The 26,444-nt window shown below is 38.9% G+C and overlaps 1 protein-coding gene across 1 annotated transcript; it reads left to right on the top strand.

The window, feature by feature from the left end:
* The first annotated feature begins 583 nt into the window (after positions 1-583).
* LOC122072059 (15-cis-zeta-carotene isomerase, chloroplastic) lies at positions 584-17,765 on the top strand. The gene is made up of 4 exons (XM_042636599.1): positions 584-1,107; positions 15,831-15,977; positions 16,168-16,377; positions 17,159-17,765. Exons 1-4 carry the CDS (start codon positions 703-705, stop codon positions 17,492-17,494), a joined length of 1,098 nt encoding a protein of 365 aa, XP_042492533.1. The 5' UTR covers positions 584-702; the 3' UTR covers positions 17,495-17,765.
* Positions 17,766-26,444: the final 8,679 nt, after the last annotated feature.

A 26,444-nucleotide genomic window follows, 5' to 3' on the forward strand; every position in this document is an offset into this window, starting at 1 on the left:
ATACCTCACATGGTTGGGCACCGACTAGGACTCCCTTCATTAAGCTGAACGGATGCTGCATGGTGCTTTGAAAACCACAAAGGCGGATTGGGTCTCATTATCAGGGACAAGGATGGTGAACCTTTACTGGCGGTATTAGAACGTTTTGACCTTTTTCAGATTGTTTGTTTGTCTATGTTTCTAGGGAATTGTAGATTCCTTAGCTTGGAAAGTCCTGTTGAATTCGTATAACACAGTTTGGCATCCTTCCACTTCATGGCTGAAGAAGAACTCTAATCCTTCAACTGCTTGTTTATCATGTTCTAATGAATAGCCCCATTTCTAACAAAAAAAAAAGTAATAGAATAAATAGAATTAAAGGGTGCAAAGGTGAAACCGAATGTGAGCCGAAACTATAAATCACATATAAATGGGAAACCAACTAGAAATTGGTAAAAGCAGACTGAATGCAACGCGATTCCGATTTTGACAGATTCTTATTTGATGCGATTTTGATGTAAATCGAACCAAAAGCAGCCGAATAACCCGAAGTGGACCGCTTGTCACACTTACAAAGGAAACGTAACGTAAAAATCCTGCCAAATAAAACATAGCCATATGGGCACTCCCTCCCCCTCCAAATCCTCTCTCTGCAGTCTGCAAAGAGTAGTGCGTTCCTAAGTGGAAAACAAACTAATTCTGTCTCTTTAAGTGTATCCGTTAATGGCGTCTGCCCTTCTCCTCTCGAGCCCTCCCTTCTTCTCCCACCATCCTAATGGCAAAAACCTTGTTTTCAGACAGACCACAAGCTTTACCCGTTCAAAATCCATAAGGAGTTATAGGTTTGATATACCCTTCAGGAAAAGCCCTGAAATTTCGCTACATTCCTTTCGCTTACCCACTAAGATTCTCGCAGGAACCTCTGAGAATCCAGTCTCTGATGAGCTTCTAGTCGGTGAGGATTCAGCTGTATTCGATGTTGGCCGCCAACAAATCTCTTCTTGGCTTTACTTTGCTGGAATCTTAGGAACTGTTCTCTTTGTCCTTGATGTGGTTTGGTTGGATTCGTCTACTGGGTATGGAAAGGCATTCATTGATGCCGTTGAAAGCCTTTCGGAGAGTCACGAGGTGGGATTTTCTTAATTTCACCTGTAGTGACTACAAGTTTTGAATTTAGTCTGTCACCATACTTCCTTGAAATATGAGTAGTACTGGGCTAGATTGATTTTTCTGCTTGTGGGTTTTATTAGGATCCTAATGCATAAAGCTTCTTTTTTTCTCTCTCTCTTTCTGAAAGGTGCTTTGTTCTATGCATTAATTTGATTTTTACTAAAAGAAGCTTTGTTCTACCCATGAAAATTAAGCTTGTTTGTTTACTGGTATGTGTGAATGTAAATTAAGCCAGTTTTGCATTGAGAAGAGCTCAAATTCTCAGATACTTTCTTAGTTTTAGCTGTAAACAGAATTGCTTGAAACAATAGAAATAGGGGGCTGGATTGATTTTTGTCCTTTTGGATTTCAAGGGAATCCTAATGCGTTAGTCTGATTTTTACTGAAAGAAAAATTGTTCTACTCATGAAATTAGGCTTGTTCAGCTGCTGGTTTTGTTAGTCTGATTTATACTAAAAGAAGATTTGTTCTACTCTTTAAAATTAAGCTTGTTCAGCTGCTGGAGTGTTAGTCTGATTTTTACTGAAAGAATCTCTGTTCTACTCCCGAAAATTAAGCTTGTTCGGCTAATGGTACTGTTCATCTGATTTTTACTGAAATAATCTTTGTTGTAATCGTGAAAATTAAGCTTGTTCAGCTGCTGGTACTGTGTGAAAGTAAATTAAGCCAATTTTGGATTGAGAGAAGTTCAAATTCTCTGATAATCCCATTATTATGGTTTCTAGACCATGGTTGATTGGAATCAAGGACCTAAAAATTTTGGGGGAAATAAAGAAGATAATTAGCATAATTACTGGGATTTAGTTTTTAACCGCTGGAGGACCTTTGAAATTGGAGGATATCCAACTGCACCTGAAAGGGGCTTTGGGTTAACTAAAGAGTGGTTTGTGAGTTTGGAACCCAAGATTTTCTTCACACCTTAAGATCACAACACATGGTGGAACAAGGTCTGGAAACTGGTGTGTTAAATCGAATGGAAGCGGAGGCGAACAGGAAAAATAGGGAAAACAAATCCATAGGTCCTATTCAGTTTCAAAGCTGCTGCTAATTAATGGCAATAGTTAGTTCCCATCCTAATTAACAAGATAATACCACTGTATCATGTATTGATAAGTATTGAACAGTGATGGAGCACTTAAGTCTTATAACCTTTGGCGACAAGTCTTACCTTCAAAAGCTCAATAGTACCATTTGGATGATAATAGCAAAAACCCATCTATAGGTTTTACCTTTGGCGACAAGTCTTACCTTTGGCGACAAGTCTTTCACAATTTTTTTTTCCTTCTTTTAAGGAAAGTAAGCTCCCAGGTATTCTGATCGATTAGAGCATTCATCTCAAGATCCATTGTTTGTTTTCAACTAGGATGGTAAAGAGCTTCCATATAGGAATGGGGAGTAGAGATATGAGATAAAGACGAGGCAAAACAACGATAAACTGAAGAAATATGTTGAAAAGAACCATTATTGGCATAGGATAGTGAACATATACAGAAACAGGACAAGAGCGCTTACCTTGACGAACAGAAATAGGCAATCAAGATCTGAAGAAGACGAAAGAAAAGGAACTCTATCTGCAAGATTATTTGATGGAACAGGTGGGGTTTCCATACACTGCATGACTTGAGATGCCTTACGAAGCATATGATGATAAACCTAGAGAGGAGAAGGAGAGAAGATGGAGGAGGAGAAGATAAAGGATCATCGGGTGGAATGTTATGACAAACGGGAAGGGGAACAAAAGAAGAGGAGATAGAAGAGACAAAAAGTTGATTATCCAAAATGGTTCCAGCATCAGAAAAATAGGGTGTGCCTTTATGAGTATGAGAGTACCCAAAAAAGACACATTAAATAGCCGGAGGAGATTATTTATCAGGCACATACTGAGAATATGAAAAACAGGTGCAGCCAAATATTCGAAGAGGAAGAGAATGCAAAGGTAAATGCGGAAAAAGAACGGAGAAAGGGGTCTTACCATTCACAAAAGTATTGGGCATCTAATTAGTTAAGTAACAAATAATGAGAACATCTCCCTAAAATCCTTTTGTAATATGCATATGAATCATCATGGAATGAGCGACATCCAAGAGATGACTGTTTTTCTGCCTAGTGACTCCATTTTGTTGGCGAGTATAAGAACCAGCAGTTTGATGGATAATTCCATTATCTTCACAAGAAAAAAGGCAACAGAACCTTGGATAATTCAAGAGCACTATCAGAATGAAGAATACAAATATTTGAATCAAACTGAAGTTGCACTGCTTCATGGAAGTGTTTAAAAATAGATACACACTCAGATCCATCCTTTAACAAATATAGCCAAGTCATTCTAGAATGGTCATCCACAAAAATAACAGAATTCTTGAAACCAAAGAGAAGCGACATGACAACAACCCCACATATCAGTATGAATTAAAGAGAAAAGAGAACTATTTCTTTTCTTGATACGAGGACTAGAAGAAGAACAAAGCTACTTTTCAAGTTGACATGATTCATATTCTCAAGGAGAGGTAACAACTCAAGAGACGAAATGATTGGCAAAGCTTGTCCAAGGAAGGATAACTAAGGAAACAATGCCAATGAAGTGTAGAAACTACAGGATGAGATGCACTAGCGTCAAAGTAGTACAGTTCAGATGATTCACACAATCATCCTCTTCATCTGGAGATCCTAAAGACTCACCAGTCATGTGAGCAGATGCCCTTGAATCAGTGACCCATGAAGAGTTGGATGTAGAAGCAAGAAGGGTAGGAGTACTTGAATGAGCTAAGGAGGCAAAAGTGTTGGAAGACAAGGCTCTGGATAGAGTTTAGAGTTTCTGAACCAGTTGAATCGGATTATTATACTCCTCTCGAGAAACCACACCAGAAGTTGTCACTAATTTGTCTACTGCTAAGTGTAGTCTGAAATTCATCACTGTTAGAGGAAACTTGGTTGGATCATGATGCAGGTTTGCCAAACTTTCCCAACATTTATCTGAAATTTGATTGGTTCTACCACAATGAATACATAGACGATTACCATAGGGATTAGTTGTTTGCATAGTTTTTAAGGAGGTAAGGCGACGGAGGCGTTTGAGGGTCTTTCGGAGCGCCTTAGCGATAAGGCGGGCATAAAGCGTCGCCTTATTGACTAAAACATTCTTGTGTAATTTTTTTATAAAACCAATCTATTTGGCTCAAATCCTAGTTGAATCCTATTACTCATATGTTAAATAAATATTAATAGTTCATATGCAAATCAATGTAAGATATTCATCAAGAAAACAAATCAATAAAGTGAATAAACTAAGTTCATCTTCATCAATCATCAATCATCAATCATCATAACATAAATTATAAATATAAAGAAAAGAAGACATAAAAAATACAAGTATTTATTATACTTACCTCTATGATGCCAAAGTGAGTGCCTAAGCCCTAAGGTCATCCACTATATTTCTACTTCTGTCAAAGAAGAATGAAGCTCTTCTACTCCTGTCAAAGAAGAATGAAGCTCACAGCTGCCTGAGCAAAATGGTCGACTAGATTAGTGGTTCTTCCTTGTTCCTTGATTCCTTCTCAAAACCCTTTCTTAAAACCCTTAACAAAATCCAAACCCTGTTTGTGAATCGTGTTTTTGTTTTGTTTATTTTTGGTGGAGTAAAGCTGATCCCATACATCTCAAGTGTTAACAAAACCATACACCTACCAATAAAAAATCTATATTTGGAATCTTCATCAAGTAATTTTAAAATATGTTTAAAAAAAAAATAAAAAAATAAAAAAAAATAAAAAAACCCCATAAGGCGTCACTTCACGTAAGGCGGAGCATTGCCTTATCATCTCTAGACCTTAGCAGCACCTTAAAAACTATGGTTGTTTGACCTCTACCATGAAATCTCCCTAAATCTCAACCTTGGCCTCTAGAGGTGGTTCCTTTACCACAACCAACCAAAGAGACAAGAGCAGAGTTCTCTTCAAAATTTGTTGGGGTGGTAGTAGATGAAGGAACATCAACACGCTTCAGTCTTATGCACTGCTCATACAAGGCAAGTTATCACTTGCTGGCATCCAGTCTTTTACTCCATTCAACTCAGAATTCAGTCGAGAGAAGAATTTAGAAACTTTAAATCAGCCCTTTGCTTTCTGAGAACTGATATCAACAGAAAGGTTGTCTAGGCGTCCAGGCGGCTGAGCCACAACCTGCTTCACTTTTTCTCAATTTCAGAAGGGAAGATTACACAGTCAGCAATCATTTTTCCATTAGGCACAACACAGATCATTCGCTTCTACAACTGATCTGATTTAGAAGAGAAGAGTACATTGCATATCACAGCGACATGCACCCGTAACACGATCAGCAACCGTGGCAGACACAAAAAGAGAACAGAAAACTGGAATCAATTCCTAATTTTTCTTGATTGAATCAGGAATCGAGGGGAAGGACTTGGATTATGAGAGAAAAGAGGAAGACATCTGCACTAGATCAGAGCTTTGATACCATGTAGTGAAACAGAACACAAACTAGAGCAGAAACTGAGAAAAAGAGAGAGAGCTAGGGAAAATCATCTCTGACAGATCTGGTCACTAGATTTCACTTATAAAATCTTAACATGTTAAGTATGCCCTACTTATGCTGGGAACTGTTCTAGTACTTTTCACTTTATAATCTAGTACATCTCACATAACATGATCCAATACATCTCACTTATTAAGGTAGCAATTCAATGCTTCTCACTAACACTTATTATTGGTGAAATCAATAGGGGCATAGTTGTCAAGGCGGCAAGGCTATCCATGGCGGTGGAGGGGTGCCTAAGCGCCTAGGCGACATGGCGCCCACCTAGGCATTGCCTACGCATCCAAGTTGTCCAAGTGTTATCTTTTGTTTCCCCTCATTTCTAACATTACTTAGTATGCTACATATACCCTATACCATAAGAAAATCAACATTAAGCCACCTCAAGTCATAAAAAATAACATTAAGATCAAGTCATCAAAAATCAACATTTAAAGAAATGTTCTTATTCTATAATAAGTGTGACTAGTCAAATGATTTTATTTTTACATGAGACTTTTTATATAAGGTAGAGCACAAAACCAACTTCCCAACTAATCCAAGTTGTCTTGACAGAGTTATGTCCCGGTCAAACTTATTTTAAGGTGCACGAATGTTGTTAAAAATCGCCTGGATGGAAATAAAGTTATGGACATCAGAACAAAAGATTTTTTTACCGCAGTTTTGGTTCTTAGCAATGTTTTACTATGATAAGATTTTACGGAGATTTAATTTCATATAGGAAAAACCTAAGTGTTTGAAAGTTGAAAATCTCCGTTACAACCAAAACCAGTTTTTTTTTCAAATTGGGGGGTTGACTTTTTATCCTTTTGGAATTTAATTGTTAAACTATTTTTATTGGATTCAAATAGAGGGTGTTTGCTTATTTATGAATAATATCTTAAGTAAATGAAATAAATAAGTGTTAACCAAGTGCTAGGCCAACGCCTTACACTAAGGCGACAGTTGCCATGACCCATATATAACGGGCTGGACGCCTAGGTGATGCCTAGGTGACATCCTGACAACTATGACAGGGGGATTGTTGGTGGTCACGACTCCAAATCAAAATTTTCTAACTTTAAGCGATGGATCGAAACTCACGTAGTATGGGATATTCAAATCAAACATCTTAATAGGTGTTATGTGTGTCTCAAATTCTTGACCCTTTCAAAGATTGACCTACTCCGACATGTTTTGTTGTCTTGTTGTGTAAGTAAGAGAGAAACGAGAGAAAAGAGGATTTTTGCGTTAGGGTTTTTAGGTGAGAGTTCTTGCTACGAGTTCAGGTGTTCTTGAGAGATCTCTATTGTAATCTTCTTCCATCATATAGTGAATCATCTTCACCTTCGCCCATAGGTGTAGCACATCACATCGGTGTGTGAACCACGTTAAATCTCTGTGTTATCTTGTTTTAATCTATTCTTTTTCTTCATGTTTGTTCTAACAATAGGGTTTAGGCTCTCCTCTTTAGTACCACAAGCGAAGCACCTCAAATAATGTTCCTATGAAAACTAGGGACATAATAACAGTCATTTAAAACTATTGTTCCAGCATTAATTAAATTTAAAAATAAAGTGCCAACTGCAACAACATCAGCCTCAGCTTTGGTCCCCACTCTAAGACGTATCTCATTTTTCTGAAGCCTTCTTGTTTCCTTGAACCCCTGTAACACATTACAAACATGTGTAGTGGACTTAGAGTCCACACAAAATAAGTCAGTTGGTCCCACCAACATATTGGATTCAATTAAGACATAAGTTTAACAAAATACCTTCAGTTTCAGTCTTCTCATACTTCTTTGGCAAGGTTTCCAAGTAAGCATGGCAATTACGCTTCCAGTGTTCCAGCATATTACAGTGGAAAACAATTTCCTTTGTTAGTTTTCTTCTTGATCTGAGTATCTGACCAGCTTTCACTTTATTGGGCTTACCCTTGTTCCACTTTCTTTCACCTTCTTTTTGTCCTTAGGCTTAGTAAACTTGACATTAGTAACCATCACCACTGGTTTCTCCTTCTTAAGAGTCGCCTTTGTCTTCCTCAACATGTTGGTCAACATAGTAATAGTCACCTCCATGTTGTGCATGTGTACAGTCCTAATGAAACCCACCATAGGATGAAGGTAGAGACAAAAGGATCATATCCACTTGGCACGATGTCTCAAATATCGTCCCTAGGGTTTACAGATCTTGAAAAAGCTTAGTTATCTTCATAACATGATCAAAGACTGGAGCCCCTTCAGACATTTTAGTAGTATGTAGTTCAATTAAGAGGGCATGAAGAGCACCTCGGCTCTTCTTTCCACTAGTCTTTTAGAGAGCCATCATCTTATTAGCAATTGGCAGTTCACTAACTGACTTGTGGATGGACTTGTCAATGGCAATAAGGATCATGACCTTGGCTTTAAAGTCCCTTTTGTAAAAGTATCATACCACAAATTTCCATTTGTGTCATCATAGTGAGGTTTAAGGTCCCGCGGCCGGGGGGGGGGGGGGGGGGAGACTTACCAAAAAAAATAGTTTCAAGGGGAGTTTCCATTTCCATAACCTTTTTAAGTCTTTAGAAGTTAAAGCTAGTATGAATTGTCTCTTCCAATCCTGATAGTTAAGACTGGTGAGGCAGTAGTCATTCAGGATGGTATTGATTGCAAGGGAGAATGTCATCTTGAAATTCTACAAATTATATAAATGTGAATTAATTTGTAATAATAACCATTGAATTTATTAACCAAGGGGTGATCAAATTCAATGGTGTCTCACATAAAAGCTTCCCTCTAGCTTTGATAGGGTGAATTGGAACCTTGCAATCCTAACATACACAACTTACCCTGTCGGGAATCATTATGCATGTTTTGACTGGTTGGACGACATTTTCCTTCTAATCCCTTTAGGAGAGCTGATCTGGTTGGTTCGGGCTAAAGTAAAACTCCTTTCTACTTTTTATGCTTTTGAATTTTTTAAAACTCTTTTTTTTTTTTTTTTTTTTTTTTTTTTTTTTTTAAATATATTTGAGAGACAACTGTTCACTAAGTCTGTGCCTTGAAGAAAATGACCCCACGAATAGCCCCTTTTTCCCCCTTCATGCACCCAACCCTAACCCCTTTACGCTCGCCATGGCAGGCATCAGCCAAGTCAGCGGTGGCAGGCCTTCAAACCAATGATCCGACAGTCACCTTCCCCTCTTTCTGCTACTACTCCCTTTCCCTTTGACTTATGTTTTTTTTTGCTGGTTACAATAACCAAACCAAAAGAAGAAAAGATTGGGATACCATTTTTGAGGATTGTAATACAAATAAAATAATTGCAAACAAAATTGTATGATTTATAATTGGAATCCCACACTGCAGAGAGGGTGGCTCTGATAACACATTGTTGGTGGCCACAACTCCAAATAAAATTTTTTTTATTCAAAATGACAAATCAAATTAACAACAACTCAGCTTTATCCCAACTAAATGGGCTAGTTGTATCAAACATCTCAATAGGGATTAGGCTTACCTCTTTAGTGCCACAAGCAAGACACCTCTAACGGTTCACAACACGTACACCAAACCCGTAGAAGTAGGAATCGTTTTCCACTCAATGTTTGATGGAGCAAGCATGCAATAGGATCCTCCCTCGAACGATGGCAACACCCAACACTCTAATTAAAGGATTTATAGTTATGTTGGGTCTTGAGGGTCTGAAGGAGAAGATCAAAACCTAAAGGTGCCAAGGATTGATCATCAAAGCCTGGGCAATGACGATGAAGGAACTTGAGTGCTGATGTAGCTAACTGCCACCTTCATAGTCGATTCATTAGGGCCGTCACCTTCTACTCGGAAATATCCACCATTTTTTCGTTGTCTGTTAAGCCTCACTGCTATGGGACTTCCTAAAGAAAACTGCAATCGCAGTTTATCAACCACTTTCAATACCTCCGAGATCTTCGACTTAGCTCCCAAAGGTAATCCTTATGAGGGGGCAGAAGATAACGAAAGGGAGGCTGAGTCCTAACTAGATCATTAACACAAGAACCTCCACCGTCTACCCATTACATCTATCATGTCAGTCGAGTCTCTGATTCTCCTAAAAATTGTATGAGCTATTGTCTTATCCCTTTTTCTCCTCTTTAGCCTAATAAGATTTCAGGGGCTTTTAAAAGGACTGGCAATCATACTTTGAGCATTTCATATGTGTACTACTTTTTCTTTATGCTTTGGGGAGAAACAATGGAGTGGCGGTTTGCCCCTAAAGTGTCGCTTTGCAGTTTTATATCACATGGCAGATGATAAGGAAGCAAGTGTGTTGATTTCACAGTTTTGTGGGAGAGTACTACAAGCGTTGTTGGAATTTGTGGTGGATAGAATCGTAAAGATCCATACTATCCACCAAAACATTGGAAGCTTGAGATTCGAAAGCTGGGCAGTCTTCTACTCATCCATGAGGGTAGGATGCTTCTTAAGTTTTGGAATCTGAATGTGGTGTAGATCAAAGGAGGAAAGAAAGAAGGCCAATTCGGCTAGCCCATCAAACCTGTCCAATCAGCCAGCCTTTGGACCACTTTAGTGGGCCAGGTTTAGGCCCAATAAGAGATCTTCTTTCTTGACTTGCGTGGGATATCTTCCTTAAGATATGGAGCTGTCAAATCATATATGGAGCTGATTAGGAAGAGATATGATATTATATTTAGTTAGTATTTTGGTAGTTTATATTATATTTAGTTAATGAAAATTTTAAGATTTTATTTAGTTTCTATTTCAGTTAGTACGTATTACTTCGATTTCAGTTACAAGTTTTTATTTGGTTTCAGTTACTATTTTGATGTAACTGAGAATTAGATTGCAATCTAGGATAGGTTCTAATTTATTTGGTTTCCAATTTGTAAGTGGATTTCCTCCCACGCAAGAAGAGGATTTGAGAAGTTATGAATGGATGAAGGGCTGTACATCAGTCCCCATGATTGGAGTTTAAGAAAAAAATGGATTTATGCTGTAACTGTGAGAGGCAGGTCTGTGGGATGCAGAAATCCCATAGGGAGACTAGGTTGGAGTTAGGTGGGAGTCCTGCTCTGCTGTTCAAGTGGAAGGCTTGAAAATATATTTTTTTCTTCTTCTCCATCATATCTTATTTTTTCTATCATTTCCTGCAGTTTCAAATAAATTCTTCAAATTATGTTCAGTTTATCTACTTCTGTTCTGGTATTATTTGTGGGCATCCTTTGCTGTCATTGGGGCATAACAGATCCGTATTGGTTTACTGCTGTTGGAATTGATTTGTGGTTCCCCTGTTTTGTGTCTTTTTCTGCAACTATAAATGGGTTATATCTCTACTTCTAACCATTGAATGTTTGAGATATACTTGGGATCATACCCGGTACCCAGACTCATCCATTGACCAAAACTTGGTTCTGATCTGTTTAGCCGATGGGTAGTTCTTTGTAGTTACTGATTTCTGAAATCCAGGTTTCTATATTGAAATACCTGTTGTTACCAGCCTATCCAACCAATAGATCGCATCAATATTTTGGTTATGCTATTGTTTCAAACCTACACCGATCGGGGTTTGACCTAAATCTGATAACCAGATTTTGGGTTCTACTTTTTCTCTCAAATTTGGTACAATTGGTGTCCTGCGAGGCTGTGATCCTGTTTATTTTGGTTTCCTGATCATCAATGATTTCAGTGATTAGAAACCCATGCAGCTGGAATTTCAATGCTTATCACCAAAGTCCTCTTTTGTGGTTGCTCATAGGATCCTCTACAGCCTTTGTTCTAGATTTCTCATGTGTCCACATTGGGACAGACAGGTTTCTGAACTATGATTGATCTATGTGGATTTTGGGAGTATTCAACATAAAAGCCAATACACCTGTGTCCTTACCAACACTTGACTCTGGTAAAGGGGTCTATAACATTTCACAACTACAATGTTGCATTATCTTGGCCTTTGGCCATCTATAGTGGAGAAGCAGGCCACTGTTTACTAGGGGGATAGCATCCCCGCGCCCCCTCTACTGTGGGGTTCATCTTGGGCATTTCAACTTACAGGTTGGTTTAGCGTTGGATTTCTCTACTGAATTACACGACTTGTGTTGTCCTAGCTGGAACTAAAGTTTGTTACTATTATGTGTTAGGGGTCCCCGCCCCCTCTTCTCTTCACTAAATCAAAAGCATTCCTGACTTGATGAGATGTTAATATTTTTTTTTCTTGGGTTATATTTATATGCTATGTTTTGTATTTCTGTTTAGTTTCTTTATCAAATTTGTCTTATCAGATTTTATTTTTAAAGAAGGAAATTGGGTATGGTAGACAACGAATGATGGCACTGTTTATCGTGGATTCCATCACCATAAATAGAAAATTTGATATTCTTTGCTCCCCACCCGGCCTCTTGTGGTTTGCATGAGCAGGCTGAGGGTGTGAGCAATCACATCGAGAATAGGTCCGTCTCTAACACTAGTCTTAACGAGCAATACGATCTTTTAAAAGCTTAGTACATTTCACAAGCATTGTGATATATTAAATATTATAATTGTTGAAAGGTTCGTAAATATGTCCGTTCAACAGTAATAACTGTCTAAGAGATCATATTCTTGTCTCCCTCAACCTCAGGGGTTTCTATTCTGCCAAAAAAAAAAGGATAAATAAATGAATGTGTTGGCATGTTGGGTCGTAGTTTTCAAGGTCTGGTCTAGGACACAAGGCAACATCATATGCCCTAGATGACTGGTCTCTAAGTGTCAAGGTCCTAGACCAGTTCGAGGGGGAAAGGGGGGGGGGGGGAGGGAAGAAGGGAAGAAAAATAGGAAGAAGAACTAAAATAAAAAAAGAGAGAAGGGAAGACATACTCAGCATACCTGTCAAGGCATCGCTAATGCGTCGACAGTCGCCTTGTTGCAATGCATAATGCTGGGGTTTTTCTCAATTATGAAAATTTTATAAATTCTATCATGTTAAAACATTGTTAAAAAACCAAAAGTCCGGTAAGATAATCTTTTGTTTTGATATCTATAAAATTATTTTCATTCAGGCGATTTTAACAGCATTCATGCAATTAAAAATAAGTTTGACTGTAGCATAACTTTGTCATTACAACTCAGATTTAAGTTATCTTTGTTGGAAAGCTGGTTTTATATTATAACTAATACAAAAAGTCTCATGTAAAAATAAAATCATTTGACCAATCAAACGTATTATAGAACAAGAGAATTTCTTTAAATTTTGATCTTTTATAACTTAATATGACTTAATGTTAATTTTTTATTATTTAATATATCTAAATGTTGATTTTTAATGACTTGCTGTTGCTTAATCTTGATATTTTATGATACAAGGTATATATAGCTTACTAAATAATGTTAGAAAATAGGGAAAATAAAAAATAACACTTGGTCGCCTTGTTCGCCTTAAGGCGGGTGTCTTCTCGCCTAAGCGCTTAGAGAACCCTCCACTGTCTTGGTTCACCTTGGCGCCGTGACAACTATGATACTCAGAACTGGCTGACATTCTTGGAGTTGGCATAAAATATTGGACAATTAAGGCCTTGAATTGGGCACCTTGGCTTCACCTAGAGGCCTCAAGGCTACTGACCATTGCCTTGCCTCGTGTTGTTGCCATGACAATTATTTGTTGGGTATTAATTGATAGTTTCTTGACGCCTTAAGAAAGATGAAAGTAGGTAAGACTCCAAGCCCAGATGAGGTCCCAATAGAAATGTGGAAGTGCTTAGGTATGTGGGGTATCTTGGTTAACCAATCTGCTTAATAAGATTATGAACACAAGGGAAATGCCGAATGAATGGAGGAGAAGCATTGTAGATCCGATCTACAAAAATAAAGGTGATATTCAAAACTGCAATAACTATAGAAGCATAAAACTAATGGGTCAATATTATGAAATTATGGGAGAAGGTTATTGAAACCCACCTGAGAACAAAAACTACTATCTCGACGAACCAATTTTTTCATGCTAAGTAGATCCACGACATAAGCTATTTACCTATTTAAGAAGCTCATGGAAAGATTTAGGATGTGCAAGAAGGAGCTCCATATGGTCTTTATTAACCTAGAAAAATCCTATAACAGAGTGCCTAGAGAGTTAATTAGACATGTACTAGATATAATTAAAGATATGTATGAGGGCATAGTGACTACTGTGAGAAATGTGGGAGGTCAAGGCAATGAATTCCTTATTAGTTACATGAGGGATCCACCTTAAGCCCTTATTTGTTTGCGCTTATCATGGATGATTTAACTAGGTACATTCAAGATGAGGTCCCGTGGTGTAGGCTCTTTTTTTATAATATTTCTTTAATGGATGAGACAAAAGCAAGGATTAATGTTAAGTTAGAGTTATGAAGATTAACCATGAAAACAAGAGGTTTTAAGATTAGTTGATTGAAGACAATATATGATGTGTAACTTTAGTCACACTATGATGGATAACAATATGGAAAAAATTAAGAGAGATACCATAAAGTGGCTAATTTAGATATCTGGGGTCAACCATAAATAAAGAAGGCGACATAGAGGACGATGTTTCACAAAGAATTAAAGTGGGATGATGAAGTGGAGAGGCGCGTCTGGAGTGTTGTGTGATCGACTTATTCCTTTAAAGCGTAAAGGAAAATTCTATAAGACTACAGTGTGACTGTCTATGATGTATGGGGAAAAATGTTGGGCAATTAAAAAGTGTAATATAGATAAGCTTTGTGTAGCAAAGATGAGGATGTTAAGATAGATGTGCGGCAAAACTAAGAAGGATAAACTAAGGAATGAACATATTAGAGCTAATTTGGGAGTTGCCCTGATCCATGATAAGTTCCAAGAAAGTCATTTGAGGTGGTATGACCATGTTCAACGAAGGCTTGGGGATGCACCAGTACGGATGGGTTATCTGATTTAGATTGAAGGAGCTAAAAGATCTAGGGATAGGCTTAAAATTACCATGGTTTAAGATCTCGGCAAGAGGCCTTGCCAATATCTCTCTTTTTGAAAAATACAATACGAGATGTATGACGAGTTATAATTGTACAAAACTCGACCGAGATCTCTCGAGATCTCGCCTCTATCTCAACAAATCTTGCCTATATGGTTATATCTCTCCTATCTCTCTCAAATTTTTTGAAGAAAGAACACTAAGGAGCAAGGATTTTGGTGCTTTTGCTTGAGGATCTCCATTTCTACATTCATTGAAACTTAAAGAGTAGAGAAGATTACCTCCTTATCCACATTTGGAGTTACTTTAATTTTCAGTGTATGTGAATGTGACTCATCAGTCATCAATGTTAATTGTTAAACAATTAAGTAATTATATTTGATGTCTTTTAAATTCTTATGATTATGTTGTGTCATGTGTTGATTGTGGAATAGAGCATACTGGCTTAGGGTCCAAAGAGTTTGAGACTACTTACATAGGGTACAAAGTCAAAGTGTCATCTTAGGTTTGATTTTTAAAAAACTGATGTTTCTATTGTGTTTAGAAGGCCTAAAATAGGGTAAATACCAAGTTTCAAGGGCTACAAAGATCATATGGCCACCGAGACCAACCACTGAGTCGACGGGGAAAAAATACATGATCTCGGCAAGATCTCGCCAGATCTCTCTTTTTTGGATCAGCGAGATGGGGGGTGAGAGCGAGATCTTAAACCTTGAAAATTACCATAGGAGAAGTAGTGAGGAAAGACATGCATAGTTTAGGTCTTGTACCAAGTATGACCTCAGATAGAGCCGATTGGAGGGCAATGATCGATGTAGCCAACCCCATTAAGTTGGGATAAGGCTTTGTTTATTTGTTGTTGTTCTTGATTGATAGTTTCTTAACAATTGATTAGGGTTGGGCCAGTTTTTTAGACCTGATTACTAAACAGGGCTGTCTGTATAACCCATTGCTGCTGCTCCTGCCCTGTCCATTTGTTAAACATATGCCAAGCATATTTGCCATGTTGTTCTTGATATTTTAATATCCTCATCAAATTTTCAATGTGTCATTATGTGTATGAAATGGTACTCCTGTTGGTCATATCCTATTGTATGTCTAGAGGATCAGAACATAAGATGATCTAACCCATGAGCGAAGGCTGTTTATCTGTGTTTGTGTGTTGTGTGTGTGCACGGCTGCACGCACAAGCATAACAGTATGTGACTTCCAGCCTTCCTTTTGCAGGTACTAATGTTGATTCTTATTCTCATTTTTGCTACCGTCCACAGTGGCATGGCTAGTCTTCGAGATGTAGGAGAAAAATTAATTGGAGAACGTGCCTACCGTGTCCTGTTTGCGGGGATCTCTCTACCATTGGCAATTAGCACTGTTGTGAGTTCTTATTTTTCTACTTTCCAATAGAACATGGAAACTTACTCTTGTTATCCATTTTGGAATTCTATTACTACTGCCTGCTTTCATAATTTCTTGGACTTTCAACTTAAAATTATATATTTCTAGCAAGCAGTTGGTAGCCCTTGTGTTTGAACTTATAACTTTCTGAAGGCTAGTATGATTTCAGGTGTACTTCATTAATCACCGGTATGATGGAGTGCAGTTGTGGCAGCTCCACAGTGTTCCTTTTGTCCATGAACTAGTGTGGATCTCATCCTTCATCTCTTTCTACTTCCTTTATCCTTCAACATTCAACTTGTTAGAGGTAGCAGCTGTAGATAAGCCTAAAATGCATCTTTGGGAAACTGGGATCATGAGAATCACCAGGCACCCGCAGGTATGTAACTTTCTTGATTTGGTCGTTATTCATGTGTAGGTGCTCCTTTTCTCAACATTAGATGAGACATGACCCATGCATGGGGTTTCATTGTCTACATTTCAGTTGGTCTGAAATAGTAATTCTTGTAGGCTGAATATGCACCCCAACTGACGATCTTAACAGAGAAGTCTAGGTTCCATTAGCAAGCACTTACCATACTTCTTTTAACCTCAAGGGGGTAGTTGCTCATTTGGCAAGGACCATGCCTCACAACTAAGAGATCATGAGTTCAATTGTCCTTGGGGCACCTATCAAAAAATTAAAGGAAAAATCATACGTCTTTTCTCTTGAATAAGTTTGGATCATCTGGGTTCAATTTTTATGTAATGGATCTCATAGGTGGGAGACATCATAATACTCTTCAGGACATAATCACAACCACTTCTTTCATCTTGTTCTTCTCTCCTTTCCCCAGAAGATACTCTTGCTTGAAAAAGAAAATGACATTTTAAGGTGGTGGTTGTTAACACATTACTTGGCCACTAATTCAAACCTTGGTTCCAGCATTATCCCTATTAGTTAGGCTTATGTAATAAAGATAAAAAATTATGACAAGTGAATACAATAAATGTGTATATTAAATAGGGCTGTTATGGGGAATCCAATAAACCTTCATATCTTGGTTTTTAAAATGGACAAACTTTTTGGGACGGTGAAAAACCTCGAACAAGACTATCTTTTTGGGATGGAGGGAGTATTTCTTAGTCTGTTTTTTCAATCTAGTGTTCTCTTCTTCCAGATGGTTGGGCAGGTGATCTGGTGCTTGGCTCATACACTCTGGATTGGCAACTCTGTAGTTGTGGCAGCCTCTTTTGGCTTAATTGGACACCATTTATTTGGTGTCTGGAATGGTGACAGGAGGTTGGCTTTGCGTCATGGAGAAGCTTTTGAGGTTGTGAAGAGTCGAACCAGTGTTGTACCTTTTGCAGCAATCATTGATGGCCGTCAAAAGTTGCCGAAAGATTATTACAAGGAATTCCTTCGGTTGCCATACCTAGTAATAACAGCATTGACACTAGGTGCATACTGGGTCCATCCCCTTATGCAGGCTGCAAGTTTTCGGCTTCATTGGTAGGATGTGAGTGGTGCATCCATACTATTTGTACCCAACAAATTGAGCTTGAAATTGTATATATTGTATATGTCTGTTTGGGGCACTCAATGAAGATGTTTATCAGGTTCATTTGGAAGAAAAAATTGAAGCAGGCAGAAATGCTTTTCAGGTGAGTGCAAGCAACCGTTTCATGTTAGTGTTCTAACACTCTTTTGGCTGTGTCCCTATACATATAAGTACAATTTGTTTGGAAGAAACAATGAAACAGTGACTGAAAAATCTGTTAGAATTAGCCGAATATGTTCTTTCTCTGGGAGATCAATTCAATACAATTCATGCACTAGATAGTGTGGAAGCATGTTTCTTGCCCTGCTGCATTCCCTGGCTGCCAAAGCTGACCCGTGGAACATGATTACGGAAGCTCAAAGAAACCGTATGGCATCTGGGCTTCTAGCCATTTTTGTTGCAAGTTGATGATGTTCTCCTTCAAGGCATTCTTAAACCGACCAGGTATTTTAGATGCTCCCAACATCCATTTGATACCTTGAGAACATCTTTTCTTTCTTATCAGGAGAGACCCCAGAATCTGTCCAAGACTACAGTGCTAGATTGGTTGAGGGTTCTTTCATGGAATCTTGAAGTTGAGAATTTGCATGCTTGCTGAGCTATAGCTGGTGTGGCAATTGAAGCAAAGTACCTTTTTTAAGGGCCTGTTTGTGGGTTTCAAATCCTCTGTGGTGAGTGGTGAGCGGTGAGTGGCAGTGAGGATCCAACGGCTGGGAGGGCCCCGGTATGCACCTCAGCCATTGGATCCTCACTGCCGCTCACTTGCTCCTGTTTGTGGGTCTAGTGAGTGGGCTGGTTCGCAATTTTCAGCTTTCCAGTGATTCTGGTATACCAGTTCAAGAAAGAGAGATGTGAACCCTGAAAAGAGATTCCAAAGGGGTGGTGATGGGATCACCTAGGGTTAATAGGTAGAGGGAAATGTATCTACTAAGTATGCTGGTGGTGCTACCCATTTATCATTATCTTTTCTTCATCTTTTTTTTTGGCTAACAAGGAACCCCTAGAAATTGTTTGGTTTTATGGTTCAGACCCGAGGGTATACCCTGATTATACACAGCCACACTTAACCCATGTAATTGATTTAGTATGGGAAGATTCAAGCTGGAGGCATTTGTTAAAACAGTGTCGTTGGATCAGTAGAGCTACACAGGGGGTGTAATGTGTTATCCATTTATGCTGAAACATGGAAAGAAAGAGGTAGGGGATTATGGGTAAAAAAACTCAAGCTACAATTGTTGCTAAGTTGAGCACAATTGCCCTTCCGCTGCTTTCTCCTTCAACCCCCTCCACAACCCCTTGAATGCCATTTTTTAGGAGAGAACTCTGCTTTGACTAGGACCGATCTGAATCAGTATCAGCGGTGACGAAGGCAAATCTGATTCTCGAGATTTGAATCTCTGACCACAACCCCATCCATAAGCCATGGTGAAGGGGAATGACTACGACATCCAGATAGGTGAGAAGAGGGTATATCACAACAGGGGTAGGTTATTATCAACTTCATAAAACCCAACTCTATAAAATAAAATGGCCTTGAAACAGAATTCCATAAACCCATCCTGCATCATTTAAAATGTGATTTCAGATAGGATAACTTAATGTGGGCAGTGGTGCCTATTCAAATCATATCAATATCTTTCCCAATAATTCTATTAGATAGGATCCATCCAAGAAAATGGTTGCAACTCATCCTATCGTGAAACATGTGGACAAGGTTAAAGAAGGCAAATTTGATTGATAAAATATTCATATGATGCACATGTAAAATAACCACCAGCATAAAAAGATGTAGAGAAAGCACATAGGCTGGTGAGAAATTATACGATTCACTCACCACCTACTAAATTTAAAAATAAATAAATAAATCAGAATTTGGGTATTCAGTAGAGTTGGCAGAATCGGTAGGAATTGCCCTGACTCGGCCTCACAATATCAGACTCAATGTACATAGAATTAAGTTAATTGGAATTTCTCTCATCAATTCCAAGTTAAATCGGTTGAATCAACCGACTCTGAATTGTTTTTAAATCCATGACTGCAGAAATTACATTTGCTCATTTAAACACAACATAATATGGTAAGGACCAACACCTCACAATCACGTGGTCATGAGTTGAACTCTTCTAAGCCTCTATCTATTATAAAAAAAATAATAATAATAAATAATAATAGCTATAGCATGGTGGATATGTGTTGAATTCAAGGGAGACAATCATCAATTCAAATAGTCCCTATTAAATCCATCACTACTTTTGTCACTAAAAACAAAAGAAGACCCAGAATATAGAGAAAAATTAAATTGGATATTTATCAAAAGACTTTGACACCTATAGCAAAAAAATAGGAAAGCGAATATAAGAGGTTGGGCAGACAGCTAGTTTTCTTGGAGCTAGTGGTTCAATTGATAGTGTCGCATCTCGTTCGCATGAGAATCAAGTTGGTGATCGAGTTAACACCAATTAACTCACAAACCTGTCAGGATCAACAATGCAATAACTGCGGTACACATCTACTAAACTAAGATAAGACCTGTATTTTCAACGGAAGACCTATTCATAATAATACCTGTAATAGTTTCCCAAATACTTGATACCCAAATTGAGTTATAAAAGTTAGATACATTTGGGCCCGAATGCATGATATATATACAAAAATGTAACAATTTAAGCATAAAGTAACAAAAGGAAATACATTAAAAACAATTAAAAGAATCACTCAGGAGTCACAGTTGCCACACAGAACAATCCTTGCACGTGCACTTAGCACCGTGCTCGAACTCGACAGGGACCCACCAGTCCTCAGATGGAAACTCCTCAGTGGGGCCCGGCTCCTGATCACCAGGCGGGTAACCTACAAAATCACCTAAAAAAGAGTTGTGCACGTGGGATAAGCTCACTAGCCCAGTAAATGGAAAGGAAGACCACACAAGGAAAACCACACAAACAGTCACAATACAAATGCGCCTATATGCAATTCATTTTAACCCTATTAGCCTAACAACATTTCTAGGTGATAGGTTTTGTGCTACTCAACCACAGTGCGCGTATGCCCCGGGTACGAGCCGTGAACCCCATCCCGCGATATGCCCATAGGGTTGTCGAAGAAGGCCCACCGTTGGTATTGAAATTTAAAATGCAAGCCGACTCCCAGCAAATTTAAATGACAGAAAGTAAATGGGTGACTCCACCTGAGATAAAAGCAGTATAATCGGCCCTCTGAATATATCACTGGGGTTACCGACTGCCCTAGCGATCAGTCGTGCGTACTTTTAACCGCTGCAGGATTTCGACAACCGTAATCCAATGCTTCTCCCCAATGATCCCCCAACACCTAAACCCCAGTTGAGAAGGATTGTAGCACAAGAATGAATCACATCCTAGCCACATGCCTCTATATGAGCATAATATGATTACATAATGGCACCGCGTCCCATACCACGAGCCACTATGCACTCGTTTCCAAGCCGACTACGGCATCTAATTCTAGCATGAATATCATGTTCAAATGAAATTTCTCCATCACATACATCAAGACATAATGAATATTCCATTATAATACAAAGCATAGCATATTGTGTAAATGCATATTCAAATGCGTGATATGACATATGTGATGTCTAGTCTACACACAAGTGACATGATAACATGACTAAACTAACATTTGGTAAATGATGCATAACATTCTAAAATTAAATCAGAGTCCACTCCCCACTTACTTGTACCTGGTACGAAAAAGATCCGATGTGTGGGTACACGTATATTGAGTGTAACCTATCATAATTATAATAGTTTATCATTTCACTATTTTAGGGTCAAAATCATCATGTTTAAACACTAAAATCGGATTTAGAATCATAAATGGGGGTTACCCATCAAATTTGGACCAATTCTGAGAATTTTGAAAAGACAAGTGGGCTAGATCCAAAGACCGATGGGCTATGTAGCCTGTCGGTTATACTAGAACCCAAAAACTGAGTTCTGGGAACTCAGGTGGGCTAAAACCAGAAGATCATAGCCCACCGATTTCAGCTCGTTGGTTACTCCAGAGCCCAGAAACTGAGTTCTGAGAACTCAGGTGGGTTAAAACTAGAAGACAGATGGGGTAAAAATACCCCCTAGTCTTTAAACGAAAATTTTTCAACATCATTCCCGACTTTTCTCCCGCTTAGGAAACTTGTTTGGGGATGATCCGGTGACTCAAATCACTTGTCTAAGGTCCAATCATGTACCCTCAATCTAGATCTAAGATCAAATCACAAGAAAATGAAGGTTCTTACCTCCTCCTCAAGAACACCAATGAAACCCCAAATTCACTTCTTTTACTCAAGAACCTTCAAACACTCTAAATCTTCACCAACACTCTTTTCAAATCCTTCAAAATCATTATACACACCTCCCCTTAGATTTGATTATCCAAGTAGATTGGCAAGATCTAAGTGGGTTCTTTCCAAAAAAATCAAAAAGAGGGTTTAAGAAAGGGGGTTTTTCTAAGAATCTTTGGAATATGTACAATTACTACATCAAGTCGAAGACCTCGGCAAATTGATCATTAACCTAGGCTCAAAATACCAAAACCCAACTCCGGTGAAGCTCTACGGTCGATTTCTCCTTCTTCTTTCTTCTTCTTCCTCCTTTCCTTTCTTCTTTCTCTCTTCTTTACTCTCCCACCGACCAACTAACATTCATGATGGAAAAGACAATTAATGTCTCCTCTTTTATACCTGGGCCCCCAAAATATCTTCTAAATCTCAGGTGGGCTATCTCAGGTAGGCTATTTCAGGTGGGTATATCTCAGGTAGGTACATCTCAAGTGGATTATATCTCAGGTGGGTATATCTTAGGTGGGCAATATCTCAGGTGGGTTATATCTCAGGTGGGCTTCAATGGGAATAAACTCTCACACAATATTAGATTACATTGGCACCCACAAATACTAGTACGTACATTTACATTTTATAAATGGCCTCATGGTACGTGCAAGTGCAAGGCTTGGGTGCACGTATTACACTTGGTACCCGCTCGGTCATGTCAGGCCAACCTAAGTTCAAGGTCACCCTTGCTACCATATTCCATACGGTACCTGTGTTGGTTCTTTCCAATTCAGCCCCTATATGATCAACCAAGTCAATGCGGTTAATTAGATCGGGTTTAGAAAGTAGGGTATCACATTACCCCCCTTTTGAAAATTTCATCCCCAAATTGTAGTACCTAGTTGTCCGAAAAGATGAGGATACAAGGTTTGAATATCATCCTCCTTCTCCCAAGATACCTCTTCGATCGGGTGGTTGGCCCAACAAATCTTCACAAAAGCGATAGAATGGTTATGGAGGGTTTTCAGCTTCCGACCTAAGATCTCAGCCGGATGTTCTTCATACGTCATATTAGCTTTTAAGTATTTCGGTTCCACAAGTAGCACGTGGGATGGATCATGAATATACTACTTCAATATGGATTCATAGAAGACATTGTGAACACTGCTGAGGGAAGGTGGTAAAGCCAACATGTATGCTACTGCTCCAACTAGCTTCAAAATCTCAAATTGCCCAATATATCTCGGATTTAACTTGCCTTTCTTGTGAAATCTGCATAGGTCTTTGGTAGGAAATATTTTGAGGAACATTTTCTCTCCCTCTTGGAATTCCATTTCCATCCTATGGCTATCTGCATAGCTCTTTTGACGTGATTGGGCTGCTTTAATTCTTTCTCTAATAACATCGACTTTATCACATGTCATCTGAATCATTTCTGGTCCAAGCATTCGACGTTCACCTACTTCATCCCAGTATAGAGGAATTTTTCACTTTCTACCATACAATGTTTTATATGGAGCCATCCCAATTGTGATTTGGTAGCTGTTGTTGTAAGCAAAACTCCATAAGAGATATATATTCCTCCCAATTGCCACTCATTTCCATGGCACAGGCTCGGAGCATATCTTCTAATATCTGTATTGTCTGCTTGGACTATCCGTTTGTCTGTGGATGGAAGGTCGTACTTAGATTCAATTGTGATCCCAAGGCTTGCTAGAAGCTTTTCCAGAATCTGGAGGTAACCTCAGGTCTCTGTCTAATACAATGCTCACTGGTACACCATGCAAGCATTATCCATGTAAAGTTGTGCCAGCTTATCCATGGTGTAAGTGGTCCTGATCAGAATAAAGTGAGTTGTCTTAGTAAACCTGTCAACCACTACCCAAATTACATCCATTCCCTTGGGTGTACATGTTAGTCCGGTGACGAAGTCCATTATAATGTTATCCCACTTCCATTCAGGTACTGGGAGCGGTTGAAGAGTGCCAAAAGGTCAGTGCCATTTAACTTTGACTTTCTAACATGCAAGACGAGTCGATACATACAAAGCTATTGTGTACTTCATTACTGGCCACCAGTAGTGTTGCTTTAGGTCTTTATACATCTTGGTACTTTTAGGGTGAAAAGAGTACTCAGAACTATGTGCCTCCTTTACTATTTTGTCTTATATTACTTCGTCGCAGGGTACACACAATCTACCCCGAAACAACAGTGCCCCATCACTGGCCAATGTAAAGTTAGGGTCATTCATTGTTTGCTTTTGAATCTTCTATCTGATCCACTGCAACTCAGGATCTAAAGGCTGTTTCATTATGATTTCTTTCCTGATGGATGAGTGTACCTGTAGAGTCGCCAAGGACATAGTCAACTATTGAACATCTTCTGCCTGGTGTTCTAGTTCCAAGGTTGCCCCTTCGTACAAGAGGATTTCATCCATTAACATCGCCTCCTGTATTAGCTCTAGACTGACAGCTAGATAGGAAAGTGACACAGTTTGAGCTTTTCGGCTTAAAGCATCTGCCACTATATTGACCTTCCTTGGGTGATACTGAATATCACAATTATAATCTTTCATAAGCTCAAGCCATCTCCTTTGTCTCATATTCAAGTTTTTTTAGGTGAAAAAGTACTTAAGACTTTTGTAGTCACTATACATTTCACACTTTTCACCGTACAAGTAGTGACGCCAAATCTTTAAGGTAAAAACGACCGTTGTTAGCTCCAAGTCATTAGTATGGTAGTTCTTTTCATAGTCCTTCAATTGTCTAGACGCATATGCTACAACATTGCCATGTTGCATAAGTACACAACCCAATCCGACTTTGGAAGCATCGGTACACATTGTCATTCCACCTGTGCCTTCAGGAATAGTCAAGACTGGTGCTGACATTAGTTGCATTTTCAGCTCTTGAAAACTTTCTTCACACTCCTTTGACCAATCAAACTTTATACCCTTTCTAGTCAACTTGGTTATTGGTGCTGAAATTAGAGAAAAGTTCTCGATGAAGCATCTATAGTAACCTGCCAAACCCAAGAAACTTCTAATTTATGTTACACTCTTGGGTACCTCCTAGTCTACTACGACTTTTACCTTATCTGGATCCACTTCGATTCCGTTTTCAGACACCATGTGTCCTAGGAATCTAACCTGTTTGAGCCAAAATTCACATTTACTGAATTTCGCATACAACTGTTGCTCTCTCAGTCTTTGTAGTACCATCCTCAAGTGTTTTGCATGATCTTCTTCTGACTTCGAGTAGATCAAGATATCATCAATGAAAACAATGACCCACTTGTCAAGAACATCATGAAACACTCACTTCATCAAATCTATGAAAGCTGCTAGTGCATTAGTCAACCCAAAAGACAACACCAAGAACTCATAATGACTGTATCAAGTTCTAAAGGTTGTCTTTAGTATATCACTATTCTTTATTTTGAGTTAATATCTGGATCTGAGGTCAATCTTTGAAAATACCCTAGCACCTTATAGTTGATCAAACAGATCATCAATGCGTGACAATGGATACCGGTTCTTGATAGTTAACTTGTTCAACTCCTGGTAATCAATGCACATACGCAAGCTTCCATCTTTCTTCTTAACAAACAACACTGGAACACCCCAAGGTGATACACTTGGGTGTGTGAATCCCTTCTTTAACAGATCTTGCAACTGTACTTGTAATTCTTTTAATTCTACTGGTGCCATTATGTACGGAGCCTTGGACATCGGGGCAGCTCCAGGAATCAAATCTATTGGAAATTCCAACTCCCTGTCAGGTGGTAGCTGAGTCAGATCATCTGGAAAGACATGTGAGAACTCTTTAACTACCTCTACTTCCTCTGGAGGTGTGACCTTTGCATCTAAATCAATCACCGATGCGAGGTACCCCTGACATCCATTTTTCAACAACTTTACCATTTGCATAGCGGAGATGAGGACCTTCTTAGCCCGCTTTATCACATCCGCTTGGTATATCAGTTCCTTCCCTTCATTATCAATGACCTTGATCTGTTTCTCAGCACACATCATGTCACACCCCGTTCACACTGAACCGGGCCAGTGACCGAGTTAAGATCGGTTAACCTAAACCTGCCAGGATCATCAGATACTGTATTCCACCACAGCATACACACAACTAATATAAACTCATCAGATCAGCGGAATACTAAGTTTTACCTGTGAATAATCCCAAAATACTTGATACCCGGATAGTGATACAATAATTATATACATTTGGGCCCGAAAGCATGATATTTACACAATAAAAATAAAGTTCAAATATCAAGTACATAAGGGAATCCACCAAAACAATCAGAGTACACAGCTCGGCTCGGTATCAAGGCTAGAGCTCAGCTCAGCATCAAGGGTTGAGCCCAGCTCGACATCACATAGAAGAGCTCAGCTCGGCCTCAGAAGTGGAGCTCAGCACGGCCTCAAAGGTGGAGCTCAGCTCGGCCTCAGAACTGCTGTCCCGCAGCACAACTCTCGCACGAGCAGTCAGTGTCGTGCTCTAACTCCTCAGGGGTCCACCAGTCCTCTTCAGGAAACTCGACTGTGGGACCCACCCCATGCTCCTCAGATGTATGATCTGT

This window comes from Macadamia integrifolia, chromosome 2 (assembly GCF_013358625.1).
Source record: "Macadamia integrifolia cultivar HAES 741 chromosome 2, SCU_Mint_v3, whole genome shotgun sequence".
Classification (NCBI taxonomy): domain Eukaryota; kingdom Viridiplantae; phylum Streptophyta; class Magnoliopsida; order Proteales; family Proteaceae; genus Macadamia; species Macadamia integrifolia.

Bases quoted from the DNA above. Each gene is read 5' to 3' on its own strand.
- LOC122072059 (XM_042636599.1), top strand. From the start codon at position 703: ATGGCGTCTGCCCTTCTCCTCTCGAGCCCTCCCTTCTTCTCCCACCAT. The intron at 1,108-15,830 runs GTGGGATTTTCT...TTCCTTTTGCAG, and splicing joins GCCTTTCGGAGAGTCACGAG to GTACTAATGTTGATTCTTAT. The intron at 16,378-17,158 runs GTATGTAACTTT...CTCTTCTTCCAG, and splicing joins GAATCACCAGGCACCCGCAG to ATGGTTGGGCAGGTGATCTG.